A 23,217-nucleotide genomic window follows, 5' to 3' on the forward strand; every position below is an offset into this window, starting at 1 on the left:
TTAGTGCTGCAGACGGCTCCAGAACTCCAGCATGTCGTCAGGGGAAACCTGGTGGCTGGTGACCAGGCGGCTGTAGCTGTGTCGTGACCAGGGAACTGGGTCCGGGTTGAACTCGTTTGGCAGGGGTGTTGTGAGCTCCACCCGCAGTTTGTCCAGGCACACGCCCACGTACACGTCCTCGAGGTGTAAGCGTGGAGTGCTCAGAGAGGTGCCGTAGATCTTTGCAGCCAGGTCTCCGGAGAACACGTAACCGGGCCCTCCGGCCCAGGTGGGGTACGTGTGACCCGGGTATTCCTCTTCGGACATGTACCACTTGTTGTTTTTGTTCCGGATCGGCCCCTCGCCCCTTTTGATGAAGCCTGTGAAGTAGTCCTTCACCCCGGGCTTCAGTCTGAGCAGCTTGTGGACGAGGTACTTGGTGTTGACGAACACGTCGCTGTCGACCTTCATAGCGAAGCTGGCCCGCGGGCAACGTGTGGCCACCCAGTTAAGACCCATCATGGTTTTCAGGGTGAGGTTGTTGTAGCTGTCGACAAAGTCCTGCTGAATAATGTCTTGGTGCTTCAGGCTCTCCGACTCCAGGATGTTCTGCTCCAGGCGTCCTTGCTCGCCCGGCTTCACCCCCAGCAGGAACAACCTCAGGACTCCCTCCTGGTTCTCGTTTGCCCACGTCTGTCGTATGGCGTCTCGACGGTCCACTTGATGAGCCTCGACGGTTACCAGCAACACCAAGAACGGCGCCGCTCTCCCCGCCGGGCATTTGTTTGCCTCGTCAATGATGTAAGGGAACGGCCCAGGAGACAGCGTGGGGCCGCTCTCCTCTCCACCTTGGCTGGCATTAGCTTCTGCCAGCCAGTTCTTCATCGTCCAGTGGGGCGTCTCCAATCCATTATCTCCATCGTGGTCCACGAGCCAGAACATCACCAGGAGCAAGAGGAGACTGGCGAGTGAAGCACAGAGCATGCGATGGTGTGGTCTTCCCCAACGCATTGCGAGCGGGCACGGCGACTGGATTCTAAGTCTCATCAAAGGTGTCGCTTAATTTCAATGGGCTGTAGCTTCAGATATGGAATCTATCTGGATAAGTGACAGCTCTCCACAATAGGTAATGATTAATATCACATGTAGATATTCAGTGAGACTCTTTTATAATCTTTCTTGAAGAGTGTGAGTTGGAGCCAAAATGGTATTTCAATGTATTTTGTTTTCTTTATTTAAATGAATGGTCTGCCCTTGATTCTAGAAATGACGTCATGTCAATATGTCAGTCTCATGTGGTTGCTAGGGTTTACACCTGTCAATCTGTCAATCAGTTGGTTGGTTGCCATGGTAACTCCGCACCCAGGTGTGCAATGAGTTTGGGAAGCAAACAGTTTTCGACCGTGTTTCATGGCCGTACAGGGCGGCATTCAATGATTTTTGTGGAAAAGAGGTTTTGTATATTTTTGGCTTTATATGTGCAATAAAAGGATTGACATATCCAACTTTATATGATTTCTCTGGACATTGGATTTTTATGGACACGCGTCAAACTTATGTTTTATGCTCGTTGCCCCTCGCAGTAGGGCTTAACATCACTATGAGTTGACCATATTAGGGCTGAAACTATGATTTTCCTTATTAATGTGGTTGCTGACTGTATGCAATACATTATAGTTCTAGCCCAGCTTACCTCTTCATTTCCTGTCTAAACTTTTAGCCAATCAGGAAGCAGCATTCTCGGCGACGTCACCTTTATAGAGTAAGTCCATTGAGTGTAATGGGGGTGTGGTGCTAGCTTGAGGATTAATCAAGCTTCACATGACAATTTGGCTATCCAGAATAAATAGGCAACCACACTTTCAATTTCCAATTGCACGTTATAGTTTAGATTAGTTCTGTATTGTTGGTTAGTTAATACTGTTAGATTGATGATTGGTTCTTGGTTTACCTGTGATCCTAGGTGACTGCTTTTATGCATTCGATGTATGTGTTAGCTAGCTCTAACACAGCAGGTACAAATCGGTATAACCACTGGACACATCTGTGATTTATGGTCAAAAAGGGCATGAATAAAATCAAAACTTGCACTGTGTGATTTTTACACAATTCTCCCATGGTATTTTTCTGCATAGAAGGGCCATTTGATGGGTATTTTTCCCCATGTAATTAAGACAATAATAAATACAGTTTCCCAAAAAGATCACTCCCACACAAGAAAAGAGTCCACACCAGTGTAATGTCCGTTTTCTCTTACTGTATATTAAGTCAATCAGCATACAAAATAATAATACAGTACAGTGGTACAATAATCAGGTTTCTCTTTGTTTCCTTCCCTTCTCATTTTCTTCTCTGAATACAATGTATATTAATTTAACAAATATAGTACGGTAGGCCTATAGACATAGGAAAATAGACATGTCACTTTATGATTGGCAAGTTAAACGTAACAATGAATCATGGTAGTCATGGCATATTTGGTATAGTTTTTTTTATTGGCCTAAAAAAAAGAAAAAAATATCTTCTTTAATTAGCATGTGAGGGGTCAAACTAGGGGCTATTCATGATTCTGAATCCATTGAAAAACATTCATTGGCCATAGTTTGTCATGGTGCCAGACATCATCGGGCAGGGCTTCGAGTCGAAGACAGGTTCACAGCGTTCGACCACTGATTCAACCTCCCCAATTTGCAGTCCATGGAAAATACCTTCAATGGTGGTCTCCCTGGTTTGCCCATTGCTGTAGGTCCGAACGAGATGCGCAGTGAACGGTACGGACGATTTTAGCTTACGCTCCTGTAGGAGCACAACACAGGTGTGTTTTGGTGGGACCGTGATTTGCACAGCTGCAGAGTGGCTCAGGGTATCCACGGTGGTACTACCTTCGTTTAACTCATATTTCGACTGCAGTGTGAACTCAAATGTCCCTTGCTTAATGTAGGGAATTTTGGCAGTAATGCTGGTGAATACCTTGGACTCGACAGAGAAGCCTGTGTCCCAGGTGTTTTCCACCGTCTCGGTCTTCGAGAGGGTGACAGTCTTTAACACATTGCGGCATCCATTATTCGTCACCCTAGAAATTCGCATGTGCTCTGGTGGGGTTTCGACGATCTTTGCCGCATCAATTCGATACTTCACATGAGATATATGTTCACTAACAACATCCAACTTAATCGTAAGAACATGATATTCATTATAATACCTCTCTTTATTTTCTAAGTCGGTGAAATAAATGCTCTTGGCATGGGTAACAACCTTACCAAGCCAAAGATCAAGGCCTGAGGCTGACCAGACATGATAACTTCCCACATACATGTCCTCTCTGTGAGCACAGGTCTTCACAGAGTGGGGAGGCACCCACCCATATGAACCCCAAGTCCACTCCAGGGTCTCGTACTGGTCTTTATTGACCAAAACCTCAAACTGGTGGGCCTTCATCCCCCATCCTTTCCAAGCAAAGGTGCAAAAATCACCCCACCGTTGGACGTACTTCCCCGACTCGCAATAACTTTTACAGACAAATTCAGTTCCACTGGTCCCTTTAAAGGACACTGCACCTCTGGGAAGTGAACCTTTGAAAGGAACCCACTCAAGCTTAACACCGGACGGAAACAATTCACCTTTCAGGGGGCCTGTAAAAAGCATGCCTGCCTTGTTTGCTCTTGTGCTGTTGGAACTTCCCTCCTCTGGAAACAGCTTGCCTGTATTGTTTCTCTTGTCAAAGATGAAGGAGCTATTGGAACTGCCCTCCACTTGATACAGCATGTCTGTCTTGTTTTTCTCGTCAAAGATGCCCTCCTCTGAGTCCTCTCCACCGTCTTGGCTGAGTGAGTCTTGAGATGGTCCATAACATTGGTGTGCTAATGCAATGGCTATCAAACAAGCTAGCCACAGATGATTCTGGTTCAACTTGAACAGTAGCATACCGCCCCTGCCTTCTCCTTGTCTCTCCCGCTCCTCTCCTGTATTTGAAAATACTTAAGAATAGAATCAAAATAGTTATACTTAAGCAACACAATATTACAAGTGTGACCGTTATGCCGAGCAATAGCTTATAAAGATTAGAATTGTTGGGAAATGACGAAAGGATTACGTAAGCAAGGCAAGACAAAGCTAGAAATGATAGAGAATCAATAGGGAATCAATGGGAATGGGAATCATAGGGAATCAATGGGAGTGGGAATCAATAGGGAATCAATGGGAGTGGGAATCAAAAGGAAATCAATTGGTCGAGCTTCACATGACAGTTAGCTTACTGTAGAATAACACTTGCAATTTACAATTGCATCTCTCTAGTTCTGTCTTAGTCTGTCTTTCTGTCCAATACAAAAATATTAGTTCTAATTACCAACACATTATTAAGTGTGCCTGCATATTTGAACATTTGATTATACCTTATTTAATAAATACCCTTTTATTGAAAATATTAGAATATTGTTGGACACAGAATCAAGTGTTTATGGGCATGATGGCTTGGCTCCAGGATTAAAATAATTCATATCATAAAATGAAAGGATTCTCTACCAGTGGAGCCACAACTTAATCACATGTAATGTCATCTAGGTCTGAACATTTGGGTCCCAACCCACAGGTTGAGAAACACTGGTATAGCTCTCAGTTACCAATGGATCAATTAGCGCGGTCATTATTTGCTTTCAAGGAAAAACAAACAATAGATGTGTGAATTACGCTGATCATTAGCTCCTGCAGCTGTGACATCAAACGAATATGGTGGACCACTTCTTGATCACCAATCAAGTGATCAAAGCAAAGGCAATTCATGGTGGTAATCGAGGGTTGTGAGTCTCACAGCTGAAACAGGGAACTGAACTTCATGAATTAGAAGGTTGCAAATAGGAAAAAGTAGGCTAGTTTCATGACACACAGAGAGAGAGAGCGTCGGTGCAGTCAGACAGACAGACAGACAGACAGACAGACAGACAGACAGACAGACAGACAGACAGTGATTTATCCAGATGCTTTGCCATTAGGCTACTCACACGGAGTAATGTAATGAATATGCTGACAGACAGACAGAATAAAAAGAGTCCACGAATAGGCCCGCACACTCACTCACACTCGCTCATAATCCCGCCAGCAGCGTCAGTTCTGCAAATGCTAAGGTATGGTAACATCATGGCTGTTGTTTTGCATGTGTGAAGGCACGCATGCAATACACCAGTCATGTTGCCAATACTTAGCAACAAGCATGATGAATTCATTTTAAGTACATTTTATTATTTTCTCCTGTAATCAAGGTACGGTAGCTACCATACCCATGTGCGCCTCTGTTGTCTACTCCACGCGCTGCGCAGATGTGACTTATAAGGATTGGAATGTGACCTGAGGGCAGCATTCAATTTCATTGGTCCTCGCGCCTGGCCAATCAGTAACAGTTGGAGGCGGGGCGGAGGCGGGTTCAATGCAATTTTGAATTGTTCAGCGGCAGCCATCTTTGTATCACAGTCAGTCAGTCAGTTAGTCTGCTCCTGCTGCCTTCAGTGAAAGCCTGCTACTGCTTCAGTGCAAGCCTACTACTACACTAAACTATTAAAATCTTCACTACTCGCTACACTGCCTAAGCATATTGCTTCATCTGCAAGGTAAGACTTTTAAATATGAATTTGTTGATGTTTGCTAGCACTACATTTAGAAACTTTCATTAAGCTAAGGTTTGCTAGCTGACTAACTTAGCAAGGTGTTGATTTAATTTAGCTAATGTTAGCCACTGTAGCTTAGCCTTGTTACCATAGATAGTCTGCTATGTTGAAACTAGCTGTTCCAACTCTGCCTTGAATTGTAATGTAATTAAATCATTTTCAAATGTAGCAACCTAGCAGGTTGCTAATGTTAACATTTTCAAACATAGCTAGCAAGCTAATGTTGTTAGGTAATGCAGCTTGGCCTTGTTACATAGCTACTGTTGGAATTAGCTGTTCAAACTGCCTTGAATTGCAATGTAATTTAAATCATTTTGTTGTGTTGAGGCGCCTCAGTGCGGCTGCAGAGTTCATGTGCAACCTCTTCCAGAGAGAGATAGAGACACTAGAAACTAGTGTCTCTATCTCATTGCCCTCAGAGCAGCATTTTAACATTGGTCTATACATATAATTTAGGCTGCCCTCAGACCAGCATTGACTAACTGCCCTCAGAGCAACATTTTAACATTGGTCTATGCATGTCATTTAGGCTGCCCCCGGAGCAGCATTGCTCTTTGCATATCATTTAAGCTGCCCTCAGAGCAGCATTGACAAAGTGCCCACAGAGCAGCATTTTAACATTGCTCTTTGCATATTATGTAAGCTGCCCTCAGAGCAGCATTGACCCAACTGCCCTCAGAGCAGCATTTTAACATTGGTCTATGCATATCATTTAGGCTGCCCTCAGAGCAGCATTGACAAAGTGCCCAGAGCAGCATTGCTCTTTGCATATCGTTTAAGCTGCCCTCAGAGCAGCATTGACAAAGTGCCCTCAGAGCAGCATTTTAACATTTGTCAATGCTTATCATTTAGGCTGCCCTCAGAGCAGCATTTTAACATTTGTCTATGCATATCATTTAGGCTGCCCTCAGAGCAGCATTGACAAAGTGACCACAGAGCAGAATTGCTCTTGCTCTTTGTATATCACATAAGCTGCCCTCAGAGCAGCATCTTAACATTGGTTTATGCATATTATGTAAACTGCCCTCAGAGCAGCATTGACAAAGTGCCCTCAGAGCAGCATTTTAACATTGCTCTTTGCATATTATGTAAACTGCCCTCAGAGCAGCATTGACAAAGTGCCCTCAGAGCAGCATTTTAACATTGGTCTATGCATATCATTTAGGCTGCCCTCAGAGCAGCATTTTAACATTGGTCTATGCAAATCATTTAGGCTGCCCTCAGAGCAGCATTGACAAAGTGCCCCCAGAGCAGCATTTTAACATTGCCCTTTGCATATTATGTATGCTGCCCTCGGAGCAGCATTTTTAGATTGGTCTATGCATCTCATTTAAGCTGCCCTCAGAGCAGCATTGACTAACTGCCCTCAGAGCAGCATTTTAACATTGCTATTTGCTTATCATTTAGGCTGCCCTCAGAGCAGCATTGACAAAGTGCCCCCAGAGCAGCATTGCTCTTTGAATATCATTTACGCTGCCCTCAGAGCAGCATCTTAACATTGGTCTATGCATATGGTTTAAGCTGCCCTCAGAGCAGCATTTTAACATTGGTCTATGCATATCATTTAGGCTGCCCTCAGAGCAGCATTTTAACATTGGTCTATGCAAATCATTTAGGCTGCCCTCAGAGCAGCATTGACAAAGTGCCCCCAGAGCAGCATTTTAACATTGCTCTTTGCATATTATGTATGCTGCCCTCGGAGCAGCATTGACCAACTGCCCTCAGAGCAGCATTTCAGCGATGCTATTTGCATATCATTTAAGCTGCCCTCAGACCAGCATTGACTAACTGCCCTCAGAGCAGCATTTTTAGATTGGTCTATGCATCTCATTTAGGCTGCCCTCAGAGCAGCATTGAATAACTGCCCTCAGAGCAGCATTTTAACATTGCTATTTGCTTATCTTTTAGGCTGCCCTCAGAGCAGCATTGACAAGGTGCCGCCAGAGCAGCATTGCTCTTTGAATATCATTTAAGCTGCCCTCAGAGCAGCATTTTAACATTGGTCTATGCATATAGTTTAAGCTGCCCTCAGAGCAGCATTGACAAAGTGCCCTCAGAGCAGCATTTTAACATTGCTCTTTGCATATAATTTAAGCTGCCCTCAGAGCAGCATCTTAACATTGGTCTATGCATATCATTTAAGCTGCCCTCAGAGCAGCATCTTAACATTGGTCTATGCATATAATTTAAGCTGCCCTCAGAGCAGCATTGACAAAGTGCCCTCAGAGCAGCATTTTAACATTGCTCTTTGAATATCATTTAAGCTGCCCTCAGAGCAGCATTTTAACATTGGTCTATGCATATCGTTTAAGCTGCCCTCAGAGCAGCATTGACAAAGTGCCCTCAGAGCAGCATTTTAACATTGCCCTTTGCATATAATTTAAGCTGCCCTCAGAGCAGCATTTTAACATTGCTCCTTGCATATCATTTAAGCTGCCCTCAGAGCAGCATTGACAAAGTTCCCTCAGAGCAGCAATTTAACATAGGTCTGTAACTTTGACAGCGTACAAATGGAACCAAATGGAACCAAATGGACCTGTTAGAGTCCATTTGGTTCCATTTGTACATTGGAACCAAATGGTTCCTGAGGTCAGGTTGCAGCGGTTAACAGCAGCAGGCTGTTGCCGTTCTGGTGTGAACAGTTCTTTGCACTTTTGTTTTTGTAAAAATGTTTCATGTGAACTTAATTCCACTCTCATATATTCATATAGGTTGACGGAGGAGGGGGTTCAAGCATCAGTCTTCTGAGGACCTTAAACACCAACAGCAGACTGCAGGGAGAGCATACAAGACCATTCTTGGGCCAAGTCCCATTGTACTGTTTATGGTGCCTGACGAGGTTTAGGGTCCAGCTCCCATATCCTGAGGTCCTCCTACAACTGCATCCTTCCTGACAGGTGGAATCATCGTGGGGTACTGGTACTGGAGCTGTACTGCTCTTCAGTGCAGTCAGCTCAGTGGGCAGTTGGAGATTAGCTTCCTTTCCTCAAAGGAATATATGAGAGGCGATGCATGGCCAAGGTTGAACGGATTGTGGGGGACTTCTGTTCAGGCAAGCGGTACCTTAGCCTTTCCATCCGCTCCAAAAGTACATTATTCTTGGCTGCCATCAGCCAAATGGACAAACATTGAACACTACATGCCCTGGACTAGGTGGCTATGTGGCCTTTTGTCTGTGGCTTATGTTTGGCCAGATTAATTAAACCTGGTTAGTAATAAAGTATGAAAGAATGAATGTCTCTCCAGAATTACAGGAAACCTGAAGATTGAAGGTTGAAAATACTTCATAATTCCATTGTAATGTAAATAAATAGTGTTTGCCCTGTACATGTATGAATAGTAGAGAATGTTACCATGAAGCAGCAATGAAAGTTTAACATGGGAGAGAAAGAATGTTACCAGATGCAATAAGACAAGTCTCTCTCTCTGTCTGTCTTTCTGTCTATTTGTACACAGTCAAAGTTACAGACTTGTAGGTCAATTTAGACCCTGAAATACACTTTGAGAACCACTTATATAGACTATTTAAGCAGCTTTTTAACCTTTAACCTTGGAAGAGGAAAGAAGACAGCTTGACAATGATGTTATGATATGAGACCATTATCTGTACTGTAACAAAAATGGAATGTTTAAGAACCACTGCTCCAGTGAAGTAAGTGAGGTTTTCAGTGTTAATAATCCTGCTTTTAAGCCGTGACATCATTTTGTAGGCAGAGGAGAATCTGCCCCCAGAGCATTTTCTGTCCCTCGCTATTTCAAAAAAACGACTAAAAAAAACGACTAGAGTATAATTCTAACACTTTCCTTTCAACAACAAAGAGAAGAAAAATTTGAAAATAGTAAAAAGATTCACAGTATTATGAGGGATCGAATGTCTCAGAAGTAATGTTGAAGTCCTCCGTCTAAAAAAGGCGCTTTAACGCGGCACGCACGCACGCATGCATGCACACACACGCATGCACTTCTCTCTTTCTGTCATTCTGACTCTTGTGTACACAACGTTGTTGTGCCAGCCAAGCTATGCAGGGCCGGTTTAAACCAGCCAGGGTTTTTTTTGAGCGGTGGTCACACCGTCTCCTATACGTGGCCGTGAGTGTGGGTATGCGTCCGTCCGTGTATGTAGCCTGTGTATGTAGTACCTTTTCTGACCACACATGTTAAGGGAGGGGCGCACACACACACACACACACACACACACACACACACACACACACACACACACACACACACACACACACACACACACTCTCTATTGGTGAGCAAGTGTGGCTCTCTCACTCACTCACTCACTCAATTCAATTCAATTCAATCACTCACTCACTCACTCACTCACTCACTCACTGGATGGATGGATGGATGGATGGATGGATGGATGGATGGGTGGGTGGGTGGGTGGATGGATGGATGTGGATGGATGGATTGATGGATGGATGTGGATGGATGGATGGATGTGGATGGATGGATGGATGGATGGATGGATGTGGATGGATGGATGGATGGATGGATGGATGGATGGATGGATGCATGGATGGATGGATGGATGTGGATGGATGGATGTGGATGGATGGATGGATGTGGATGGATGGATGGATGGATGGATGGATGCATGGATGTGGGTGGATGGATGGATGGATGGATGTGGATGGATGGATGGATGGATGGATGTGGATGGATGGATGCATGGATGTGGATGGATGGATGCATGGATGGATGGATGTATGGATGGATGGATGCATGGATGGATGGATGTGGATGGATGGATGTGGATTGTGGATGGATGGATGGATGCATGCATGGATGGATGGATGTGGATGGATGTGGATGGATGGATGGATGTGGATGGATGGATGGATGGATGGATGGATGGATGTGGGTGGGTGGGTGGGTGGGTGTGTGTGTCTGTATGTAGCCTAAGTACCCCTGGGTGACCAGAGAGGTGCTGTTGAGTCTAGTCTGCCCTGAGCATCAACTGCAATACCAGTGGCGGCCTGAGTGGCATGTAGGCCTGGGGCGGTATCGATATTTTGTTACCGCGATTACCGTCTTCCCATTTACCGCCGGTATTGCGGTAATTACCGCACCCCCGTATCAATTAATTAAGGTTCGGCGATAAGTCAAAATATTGCAATCATCTTCCCAAAAGTCGCCTCTCGACAGCCTGACTGCCCGAGTTATACTTCTCCGTACAGCACAGCGGGTCTGGCTTTGAAAGGAGCAGATCTACAAGCTCACAACACATCGCATCCGCGACGCGTTCTGAGCTTTTAGATCTGCACTGTCGGGTTACCATAGTAACGTAGGCTAGCTACTTGGGCTTTTCAGACACAAACAGCTGTGTGAACAAACCAGAAGAGGACGGGTAGTCAGATCGTGTACAGTGATTCTGCAAACTCACGTCACGTCTCAACTCTCAAATCGCAGTGATTGAGTGCTGCTATATACAGGTTTTAGTTACAAGACTTGACAGAAAAGGTTATAAAATCGCCGACGCGCCGCCGGACGGGGCACAACGTGCGACGCGGTGGAAAAAGTAAAATAGTTTCATTTTCGGTTTTAGTCCCAGTAATCCGTATGAATAAAAAAAGATATGCCACAACACAAGGTATGTATTAACATCCTTGTGTCGTGTGGATTACAGAGAAAGTTTACGCTGCTCTGTACTCCTCTACGCGGCTGCTGTGCTGCCCTGTGTAGGTCCGACTGTCTGTGTCTCTGAGTGACGTATGTGGCTTCCAAACGTGTGGTACACGGCCCAGAGCAGAGCGGCATGGAGCGCATGCGGTCCTCGCTTCTCCCCTGTTTTAAAACTCGCTTGTTTTCCAATAAAAAATAGACTTTTTTTGTCTTTTTTTTACCGCGGTAAGCACACTGACACCGCGGTAGACCTCGGTATACCGCGGTACGGCGGTTACCGAACCCAACCCTAGTGGCATGCATGCATGCATGGATGGATGGATGGATGGATGGATGGCGCTCTCTCTCTCTCTCTCTCTCTCTCTCTCTCTCTCTCTCTCTCTCTCTCTCTCGCACGCAAGCAAGCACCCCCCATATTATTTATATATATTTTTTCCGGGCGGCCGAGCGTCTAGTCGGCGCCCTGGCCAACTCGGGAACAATGTAAATAGGGGATGAATGCCCCGCCCTTTAATGCAAACCCCATTATACCTGTTGTCATAGGATCTGTTTTGACCATCTGTTTGCGTGTGTCCATTTATGCCCATATATGGGGATATCTATCTGTCTACGTCCATTTTATGTCCATATATGGAGATCTCTGTAGGACCCGTTTTGACCATCTGTTTGCCTGTGTCCATTTATGCCCATATATGGAGTTATCTGTCTGTCTGCGTCCATTTTATGCCCATATATGAAGATCCCTGTAGGACCTGTATGGACCATCTGTTTGCCTGTGTCCATTTATGCTCATATATGGAGATATCTGTATCTGTCTGTCTGCATCCATTTCATGCCCATATATGGAGATCTCTGTATCTGTCTGTGCCTCCGACTGTGTTGCAGACACAGTGCTGGTTCCCACTTTAATGCAAACCCCATTATACCTGTTGTCATAGGACCCGTTTTGACCATCTGTTTGCCTGTGTCCATTTATGCCCATATATGGAGATATCTGTATCTGTCTTTTTGCGTACATTTTATGCCCATATATGGAGATCTTTGACCATCTGTTTGCCTGTGTCCATTTATGCTCATATATGGAGATATGTTTGCCTGTGTCCTTTTATGCCCATATAGGAACATCAGAATACGTAACCATGGCATTTTTTATTGACTCATGTGGTGTACGTGATCTCAGAGCCTTTTATGAAGTGATGTCACAATGAGTCAGCGCTTGCGCCGATTTCCTCCGGAACAGCCTGATGTCAACAATCAGTTCCGCATAAGGAGATTCCGAACGTTTTGCGCCGGTTTCGGAAAACTGCGAGTCGGGTCGGGTCGAGGCCCGGCACTGCACTCCGTGCGGCGGCGGGGAACGCGCGTGCCGAATCTGAAGCCGGTGGGACGAACGGTTCTCGAGATACGCGGATTACAAACAGACAGACACGCAGACAGACAGAGATTTGTCGCATTTATCCACGAGTTTCCAACGCCCCATAGTGCATTGCGCAAACGTCTGCATCGAGGTTCCGCCGCCGATTTACAAGCTCACAACGGGTTGCATCTGCGACGCGACGTGAGCTTGTATGTCTGCTGTTAAACCCGGAAGTTTGGTCCTGATAGTCTCCAGTAAACCCCCGGGGAAACTTGTGGATAGATAGATTATATTATTTATTTTGCTGTTGCGCAGCCTCCACGACCACCGCTCAGTTCACACGGGTGTGATTTTTTATTTTTTATCCCTGCTGTCATAGCTGCATAGTTTGTCCAGATTAAACCCCAGGAGAATCTCTCTGAAGTTATCGGAACTTTGACTTCATAGGGCAACACAGACACCACTCTGCACTCTGCATGTGTTTTCTGCATGTTGCACTCATTAAAAGAAGGTAAAGGGCACCGGCCCAGAGATGGGATTTATGGCTCTTTGAAGTGAGCTGGATCTCTTGGATCCGTTCCTTTCAAAGAGCCGTTCAAAAGACTGTCTCGTTTTAGTTAGCAGTTGTAGATTTTGATTCTAATTACAAATCACTTCGCAACCCTATATACATTTCGGCCATTTGAAAATAGCCGATCTACAGGCTCACAATAGCCGATCTACAAGCTCACAATGCGTCTTAACTGCTATTTTCAAACTTGTGAAATGGAACATTCTGAATAATGAGTACTTTCTAATATTGGTACTAGTATTGGTATCAAAATGTACTTAAAGTAACTTTAAGTACATTATGATACCAATACTTTTGTACTTTTACTCAAGTACATTTTAATTCCAAACTTCTACTTGTGGCAGAGTATTTCCACATTGCAGTATTGATACTTTTACTTAAGTAAAGAATTTGAGTACTTTTTCCACCACTGTTCACTAGAAAGGAATGGCTCCCTACTGCGAACCGGATCCCATCGTTCATTTCAAAGAGCCGTTCAAAAGACTTGATTCGTTCGCGAAAAGTCCCACCTCTACACTGGCCTACTCTGGGGCCATGCATGCGGGGATTACTGTACACATACTGTACACATACTGTACACATAATGTACACAGGCCCCCTGTTAACCCGGAGGCGCTGTGGTGAGTCACACACTAGGAGGTCAGACATCAGGGCTTTGATTTGGTCTCATTATTAGAGTCGGCTTTATTGTCAGGACAGTTTGTCACGTCACAGGTTTACAGAAGTGAAGAAGTGGGTGGAATTCGTTTTGTGCTTTAGTTACCATTATACAACAGGTAGTCTCAATGGAAAACAGGCTCTCTAACCGTGCAATGTAATGAGCACTACTGCACGGTCTCGTCAAATAAAGAAATCAGCTGCGTTGGTCACGAAAGCGAGCAGGCGCTCCTCGCTCCCCACACTATGCTAGGCTAGCAGTTTTTATGTGAAGTTCAGGGACATAGTAGCTAAATGTGGCATTAAAAAATTACAAATTCCTATCGCATACCTTAAATACAATGAAATTAAGTTGACGTGTTTTTTTTTAGGGCAACAGTTGTATACCTTCTGCGCTGCCTACGGGCTCGTGCCTGCGGCAACGCAGTCGGTACAATAATTACGATACATGCACACCCTCTTGTGTAATATTGCTTAATCATATCATTGTTTCTATTAGAAAGAGAGGGAAGAAGAAGAGGAGGGGGGCAAGGGGTGAAAGGAGACCAATACAAACAAGGAAAAAAAACACGTGGCAGTTTGGCCTACAGAACGATCAGTTAATCAGCATACACACGTCGGCACGCACGCACGCACGCACCATTAACATCCCAAGAATTCCACCTGAGACCTCCTGCAGCAATGGAGCAATTAAGATCCTCGCCCCTGTCGTGCTGATACCATAACACACACACACACGCACACGCACACGCACGCACGCACGCACGCACGCACACACACACACACACACACACACACACACACACACACACACGCACACACACACACACACACACACACACGCTGTTAACAGCTGGAGAGGTTTTTACTTAGCAGAAGGGTAAACAATCAATGCATAATTGATGCTAATTGGCTCACACCATTCATAATTGATGCCTTCAATCGCTGCTAAGAGGCTCTGGCGTGCGTGCATGTCTTATAGGACTATAAGTATACTTATAGTGTACTTCTATAACTTCATCCTTGTGCACAGTGTGTACAGTAGGGTTACTACCATTATGTATGATGAGGTGTACATCATGTTTTTATTGTGTGTATTTGGGTTTTTAACTGGGTGGGCTTTTGGAAATGGTAGCCCAAGGATGCACTAGTCAACTAGTTTTCGGTGTGCAGGAATTGGCGGGAATTGTCCACTCATAGCATCCAACGTTCCATTATTCTGACCGTTACAGTAGTCAGTGTCGGCCAGTCGGACTAACGGGATGTCTGAATAATACGCTTGGTAAAAAATACCGGTCACGTGAACTCTGAATTCACATTATCATGTGTGTTCTTGCAGACCAGGTCTGGCCCCATAAGTACAGGGTGGGCAGGCGTTTTGAAGACATAAAAAAGTGGAAGAGCCAATCAGCGTCTGCGCTCAGGGCCCTGCGATTGACATTGACAGCTGATTGGCTGCATAATTAATTGCTGTCTCTGTCGGTGCTTCAATTTTGATCTTTCCCGCCTGTGTCTTTGGTGGACAGATGTCTCTGAAGGTGCCGTGATTGGTCGTTGTATCATATTCCTTGGCAAGCGGGACAGGCAACACCTCTGCAATCGCAGTGGCTTTCAACCTTTTTCTTATCAAGGCCCACTGGTTGAAAACCTCTGCTTTATTGTCGACAAGAGACAGCAAACGTTCAGGGAATATTTTCCTCAAATGAGAAGGTTTCAGTAATTCAAGTATTTAGACTATCGGGTTATCGAGCTACCCTTGTTTGGGGCTCCATCCCTAGTCAAAAGTCAGTTTGTCTCCAGATTAATATATAGCATATGGTCCTCAAAGTGGGTTCCAGGGGGTCCCCAGAATTGGTTAATATAGCGTCAAAATCAGGGATATTTCACTCTCAAACATGTTGGGTCATTTTGTTTCTGTGAGCACCCCAGACAGTTTATTGATTCAGTTTTTTAGATATTTGATATTCTCAGATAATAATGAAATATCTAAATACTGAATCAAGCTACTTAAATACTGTTATCTGGGGGTCCCCTTGTTCACAACAGCCAGTTAAAATGACCCCAAGCAGTGAAATATCTCTTTAACCACTTTAACCATATAACCTACTGTATATCGACGATGTGACGCTTTGTGAAGCTTGTAGATCGGCTACAAAACAAAATGTACTGGAAAAACACAAATATGGGGTTCCCTGGCACAAAACCTTTTCAGATGGGGCTCAGCGGCCAAATACGTCCTTGACATGAAATGGTTTGAGAACCTCTGGTCTAAACATCCCTGTCCTGTCCTGTGCTTCGCTCCCTGCAGATCACCACTCTGATCAACCACAAAGACAAGCCCAAGAAGTCCGAGCGCACGCTGGCCGCCATCCACCGCGTGGGCCAGGCGGTCAGCGTGGCCGTGGGCCGCTTCGTGGCCGTGGGAGAGGCCATCGCCCTGGAGAACCAGGAGCTGAAGGACGAGATGGGACAGGCCTGCTTCGAGGCACGCAGAGCAGGTATAGCAGGGTCCTATCTGAAGCAGATGCTCATGCAGGCACGTGCCCTGCCCTTTTATCCGTCTGTAAAAAGTGCCCTCTCCAGACCAAGAATGCAGTTTTTACTAGAGTGAAAGAAAGGCTCTCTTTCCATGCCATACCTGAAGGCAGCATTCAAGAGAATTGCCTTGTCTAAACTCTCCAGAACTTGAATGCAGCATCTTATGTTGAAAGAATTGTCCTCTCTATGTAGAAATCCGTGCCGTTCACCACATCTCCAGTATTGACTTGATAATGCTTAGTTCAGTGTGTATGAAGCACCAAAAATAGCAGATCTCCAAGCTCACAACGCGTCGCAGTGCGACGCAATGTGAGCTTGGAGGTCTGCTATTTTCAATATTTTCACCAAAAGGCCCTTGTACAAATTTCAGCCCCTGCCTCTCTAACATTCTCTATCTGCATGTGCTCATGGCAGGGGTTGATGGGCACTTGTACAGGACATGTTCTACTTGCCCAAAGGTTATGCCCACTTTCCCGAAAAGTAAAGTCTGTGCTTGTAGAACGAATTAATGTCGATTGGATTTGAAACATCCGACCAAAACAGCTCACCAACAATATGTCATTGTTTTTCATTTGTCTTGGTTTCTTTTCTGTAACTTAGTTTTATATTGTCTTTTATCTCTTCCCAATTATTTATTTGATTTATTTTCAACACCGATGTTGCTGAATTAATTATATTACTCAACAACACTGCAAATTAGTCCAATTACTCAGTGTAATTCTGGGAATAAATAAATCATGAATGAATGGATGGGTTCATCATTCCGATGTTTCAATTCACTGGAGCTTGCATCTTATCACGCCATTTGAACAGCAGTGTTGTAACCCTGCCCACACAGCAATGTGTGGCTGGGTTTTGCAATCAGCCCTGTCTACTTGTTTTTTTTTTGTATGTGTTTGTTTACTAAGCTAATTCAAGAACGGACGGTGAGCAGATTTTCATGGAATGATTAATGAAATGAAAAATTGAAATCTCATGAAATTAGAAATTAATTAATAAAGTAGTGAAAAGTACAACTCCGCAAAAAAACTTTCCACATTTAATTGGGTAAAATGATTTCTCCCTAAATCCACTACGCCTTCCCAAATGCTATGCTGGGTATTTGACAACTTATATATCGTCGTTGTCGGGTGGAAACCTTGTATTTCCAAAACCGTTCGTTTTCATCATTTAAAAAAATTAACTAAACTAGTGAAAACAGACGATCTACAAGCACACAACACCTCGCACCGCGAGGCGTTGTGTGCTTGTAGATCTGCTGTTTTCACTACTTTTGTGCGACGGCCTTGTCTGATGAAGCAGGGCTTTACTTTGCGAAAAAACGTACACATTTGAAACTTGGAGATACGAGGTTTCTGCCCGACAACGACGATATAATATTTGTGCGCAGCATTATATAGGCTGCTTTGTGTGTTCGGGTCTCTGTTAATCTATAATCGTTTTACTTCTTTATCGTGGAAGAAAACCGAAGCACTGGGGTGAAATAAAGACTTTATATCGCTCAGAAGGTCAGACGGTTCTGTGTTTTTTAGACATTCCGGAAGTTGCGATATAAAGTCTTTATTTCACTCCAGTGCTTTGGTTTTCTTCCACGATAAAGAAGTAAAACGATTATAGATTAACAGAGACCCGTCACTTTTTGGATAGAGTGTTCACCAAAGGTAAGAAGTGTTCGCTAACGGCCACCCAGCCGGAAGATTCTGGCATGCGACCAGTAGGAACCCCATCTCGGAGCTGCGTAGCAGTGGAGTGAGGGGTTCCGAAAGGAACTAGTAGTACGGCGTGTTGCATGTCAAAAGTGGCTGATCTACAAGTAGCCTACAAGCTCACAGCTTGCAGATCGTCTATTTTCCAGACGCGGATTTTGAAACAGAAACATTGTTGTTATTACGATATCTTAATCCTTTCTAATATACTATTGCTTGTTATTATTAGTCAATATTTCACGATTAGTCGTTCATTTCATCCTGGTAGTGTGTATAAATTTGTCAAATTATGCTAAACGCCCAGCGTCTAGTCGGCGACCTGGCCAACTCGAGAACGATGTAAATAGGGAATGAATCCCCCGCCCTTTAATGCAAACCCCATTATACCTGTTGTCATAGAACCCGTTTTGACCATCTGTTTGCCTGTGTCCATTTATGCCCATATATGGAGATATCTGTATCTGTCTGTCTGTCGGCGTCCATTTTATGTCCATATATGGAGATCACTGCAGATATAGTTCTGGGTCCATTTTATGCCCATATGCCCATATATGGAGATATCTGTCTATTTGTGTCCATTTTATGCCCATATATGGAGATCTCTGTATCTGTCCGTCTGTGTCCCTTTATGCCCGTATATGGAGATATCTGTTATAGGGAATGAATCCCCCGCCCTTTAATGCAAACCCCATTATACCTGTTGTCATAGAACCCGTTTTGACCATCTGTTTGCCTGTGTCCATTTATGCCCATATATGGAGATATCTGTATCTGTCTGTCTGTCTGCGTCCATTTTATGTCCATATATGGAGATCACTGCAGATATAGTTCTGGGTCCATTTTATGCCCATATGCCCATATATGGAGATATCTGTCTATTTGTGTCCATTTCATGCCCATATATGGAGATCTCTGTATCTGTCCGTCTGTGTCCCTTTATGCCCGTATATGGAGATATCTGTTTATCTGCGTCCATTTTATGCCCATATATGAGATCTCTGTCGCTTTTTGTTTGTTTCTTCTTTAAGCAGAATACACAGCCTGCTTAAATCTGCATCATTCAAGTCATCCTCCCAGTCCCACGCTTTGTCGCTTGTCTTATGTTTGTTTTTGTCTCTTTTATTTTCTTTTTTGGAGCGGACCCCATGAATGCCCCATCCTTTAATGCAAACCCCAATATACCTGTTGTCATAGGACCCGTTTTGACCATCTGTTAGCCTTTGTCCCCACCCTTTAATACGAACCCCAATATACCTGTTGTCATAGGACCCGTTTTGACCATCTGTTTGCCTTTGTCCCCTTATGCCCATATATGGAGATCTCTGCACACACAGTACCGGTTGCGGAAAACTCTGATGTCAGACATCAGCTCCGCATTCGGGGATTCATTTTATGCCTATATCTGGAGAAAGCGTGTGCCGGTGGGAAGAACGGTTCTCAAGATTCACATACATACATACATACACATTCACAGAGATTTTTTGTTGACTCATGTGGCGTACGTGATGTCACAGCCTTTTCAGACATCAGCTCCGCATTCGGGGATTCATTTAATGCCTATATCTGGAGAAAGCGTGTGCCGGTGGGAAGAACGGTTCTCAAGATTCACATACATACATACACATTCACAGAGATTTTTTGTTGACTCATGTGGCGTACGTGATGTCACAGCCTTTTATGAAGTGATGTCACAATGAGTCAGCGCTTGCGCCGATTTCCTCCGGAACAGCCTGATGTCAACAATCAGCTCCGCATAAGGAGATTCCGAACGTTTTGCGCCGGTTTCGGAAAACCGCGAGTCGGGTCGGGTCGAGGCCCTGCACTGCACTCCGCGCGGCGGCGGGGAACGCGCGTGCCGAATCTGAAGCCGGTGGGATGAACGGTTCTCGAGATACGTGGATTACAAACAAACAAACAGACAGACAGACAGAGATTTGTCGCATTTATAGATAGATAAGCCTCTCCAAACCTTTGGCTCACCCTTCGCCTGTGCATATAATATAACGAACAGCAAACTGCAGGCATCAGCTCTGGGTTCTCTCTCCTGCGTCTGCCTGTCAAAACCAAATCACGCCAGAGGAGTTCAGGAGTGCTTTGATGTTGTTGTTGTTGTTTTGAAGTAGCTGCTGGTGAAGCGTGGTAAAGAGAAGAGAGAGAGAGCTGCGTGAGGCGTGAGCACACCACAAAAAAGAGTCGTTGGTTTTATACTGATAGGATAATAAGAATTAAAATATCACCCCATAGTAGTGTGAAGTGAGCTGTGCTATTTATGAGTCCCACGAAGCTTGGCTAGTGTGACACAGGGCAGGGCGTACAACAGACTTTGGACAAAGCCAGATGTCGGAGCTTAGCTCCTTCCAAAAATCTGTATGTACAATGTGCATATCATCACTGTCGGGCAGAAACCTCGTATCTCCAAGTTTCAAATTTGTATGTTTTTTCGTAAAGTAAAGCCCTGCCTCATCATACAAGACTGTTGCACAAGACTATTGAAAATAGCAGATCTACAAGCACCCGAGGCGTTGTGTGCTTGTAGATCTGCTATTTTCACTGTCTTAAATCACTTTTAAAATGATAAATACCGGTACAAAACGAATTGTTTTGGACATACAAGGTTTCCACCCGACAGCTTTGGTACTTTTATGTAAATCTTCAGTAATCTTCTATATGCAAACAATTTAGAATGGAACAGTTGGAGCAAATTAAAGTGCAAGGGGAAAGTACTGGAGAGGGAGGAGGAGTGAATAAAGTGAAAGAAGCTGAGCTGAGCTGAGCTGAGCTGAGCTGAGCGGAGCGGAGTGCTGGGCCTGGAGGGCCCAGCCTGCATGGAGAAGAAAGAGCTGCGTCAGGTGTTCTTAAAGCAGGAGATCTGCTGCTGGAGGCTTTGTGTACCGAGCCACAGTGGTGTGTAAAGTAACTAAGTACATTTACTCAAGTACTATACATAAGTAAAGTTGTTCAGGTTGTTCACATGATCAGGTATTTTTCACTTTACTATATTGTAGGCCTACTTTTACTCCACTACAATTATTGAAAACTTAAGCTACTAGTTACTTTGTAGATTTAGATACAAAACATGCTTTATCCAATAACCACTTCAGCCATTCGAAAATAGACTATGCACAAGCTCACAATGTGACGCATTATGAGCTTGTAGATCTGCTATTTTCAAAAGATGTTTTACATTTACACACAAGTAAGTGTAAGAGTATTTTTACTTGGCCATATTGATACTTCTACTTGAGTTAAAAAAAAATGTAGTTTTTACAGCACTGCCAGGCTATAGGGTGAGGTGGCTGCAGGCTGCTGGATGGATACTGGCCCTAAGGGAAGGTAGTTGGAGCACTCTGTACTCCTTCAACCTCCACAACCATATGGGTTGCTCTGCTAGTGTTTAGAGATCATGGTGAAAGGGCAGGGCAGGTGTGTGTGTGTGCGTGCATGCGTGCGTGCGTGCGCGTGGATAGAAAGAGCTGAACAGAAGCGTGGTTTAACCACTTAAGGTGTCTTTTGTATTTTCAAAGGTTTTTCACAAACTAGCATATCTACAAGTTCCCAGCTTGTAAGCTTGGTAGATATGCTATTTTAGTTTTTTTTTCTTCTTATTTCCGAGACTGAATCGCCAAGCAGAAGTGACAGAAAAGAACCATGACGAGAATATCCTACTTGAGTAGAAGTACCATTACTCAAGTAGAAGTTAGAATCTGTGGTGGTGAACATCTTTTCTTTAGAAGACCCCATGAGAGCAAAGAGCTTCAAAGTCAACTTCAATTCACCCTTTGTCAAGTCCCGCCCGTTGTCCCGCCCCTTCAAAGCCATTGGTTTCTGTCTCTTTCTCTCCATCCACTACCATTGAAATTCAGTTGCTTCTTATTGTTATTTTGTGTTTTCAATTCTCATTTTAAACTTGGTTTTAGTAAAAAGGAGCCTTTCAGGTGCATTATAGTGACTGGGCATGTTTTTAAATGTTTTTTTATTTCTCCAACCATGATGTTTTAGCAAATTCAACATAAAAAGGCAGAACCAGGGCAGGACAAGGTAGAAAGAGCCTGCTGGTTGATCAGTCAGGGACCAATCAGAAGGATGACAAAGGGTGAATTATGTTATGTCTGTGTGACATAACATAAAATAACATAACTTAACAAGACTGTTTCCAAAGCATCTTGTGAGCCATCTTCTCCAGCTGTCCCCGAGTGTGGCCCATTTTCTTGCCATCTGCCTCCCAGTCTGGGCGCCATTGGCGTTTCGTGTCGTTCACTCGAGGGACTGTCTTTGTGGGGTTTGAGGCTGGTTTACAGAGAGTATGGCCTATCCATCTGCAACACTGCTGGAGGATCTCTTCCTGGTTTTTGGTTGGTGCTTTGTTTTCAAATATGTGTAGTGGAGTAAAAATAATATAGATATACCTATGAAATGCAGTGGTGTAAAGTAACTAAGTACATTTACTTAAGTAATGTACTTAAGTACTGTACAATTTTGAGGTATTTGTACTTTACTTGAGTATTTCCAATTTCCAATACTTTTACTTCTACTCCATTGGATCCAAATATTGTACTTGTACTTCGCTACACTTTTTTGAAAACTTTAGTTACTAGTTACTTTGCAGATATAAATTATATCGAATTTATAAAAATAGCCGATCTACAAGCTCACAACACGTCGCTGTGACACGTGTGCTTGTAGATCTGCTATTTTCAAACATTTTGTAGTTTTACTTTTGGTACTTTAAGTAAATATTTATGCCAACAATTTCATACCTTTACTTACGTGCATTTTTAATTCCGTACTTTTACTTGTAACGAAGTACATCTACATTGCAGTATTGATACTTTTACTTAAGTACAAAAGGTGAGTACATTTCCCACCATTGGTTGTTGCTTTCATATATGTGTAGTGGTGAAGAAATATATACCTCTGAAATCTCTGTGGAGTAGAAGTAAAAGTATTGATAGGAAATACAAAAGAATACCTTAAAATCGTACTGTGCTTAGTTACTTTCCAGCAGTGTCTAAACATGAGTGATACGCAGGGTGAAGTGCCTGGCAGGGTGTTGTTGTCAGGCTTCATTGTTGCTCCAGGAATAGAGGCAGCACCAGAGGGAACAACGCTATATGA

General features: G+C 44.0%; 1 protein-coding gene across 1 annotated transcript; it reads right to left on the minus strand.

The window, feature by feature from the left end:
• LOC308302906 (beta-1,3-galactosyltransferase 2-like) lies at positions 1-990 on the minus strand (the record flags this gene model as incomplete). Its single annotated transcript, XM_080747224.1, has 1 exon — positions 1-990. One exon carries the CDS (start codon positions 988-990, stop codon positions 1-3), a length of 990 nt encoding a protein of 329 aa, XP_080603350.1.
• Between the last annotated feature and the right edge of the window lie 22,227 nt (positions 991-23,217).

The sequence above is a fragment of the Nannobrachium achirus genome (assembly GCF_963921795.1).
Source record: "Nannobrachium achirus genome assembly, chromosome: 18".
Classification (NCBI taxonomy): domain Eukaryota; kingdom Metazoa; phylum Chordata; class Actinopteri; order Myctophiformes; family Myctophidae; genus Nannobrachium; species Nannobrachium achirus.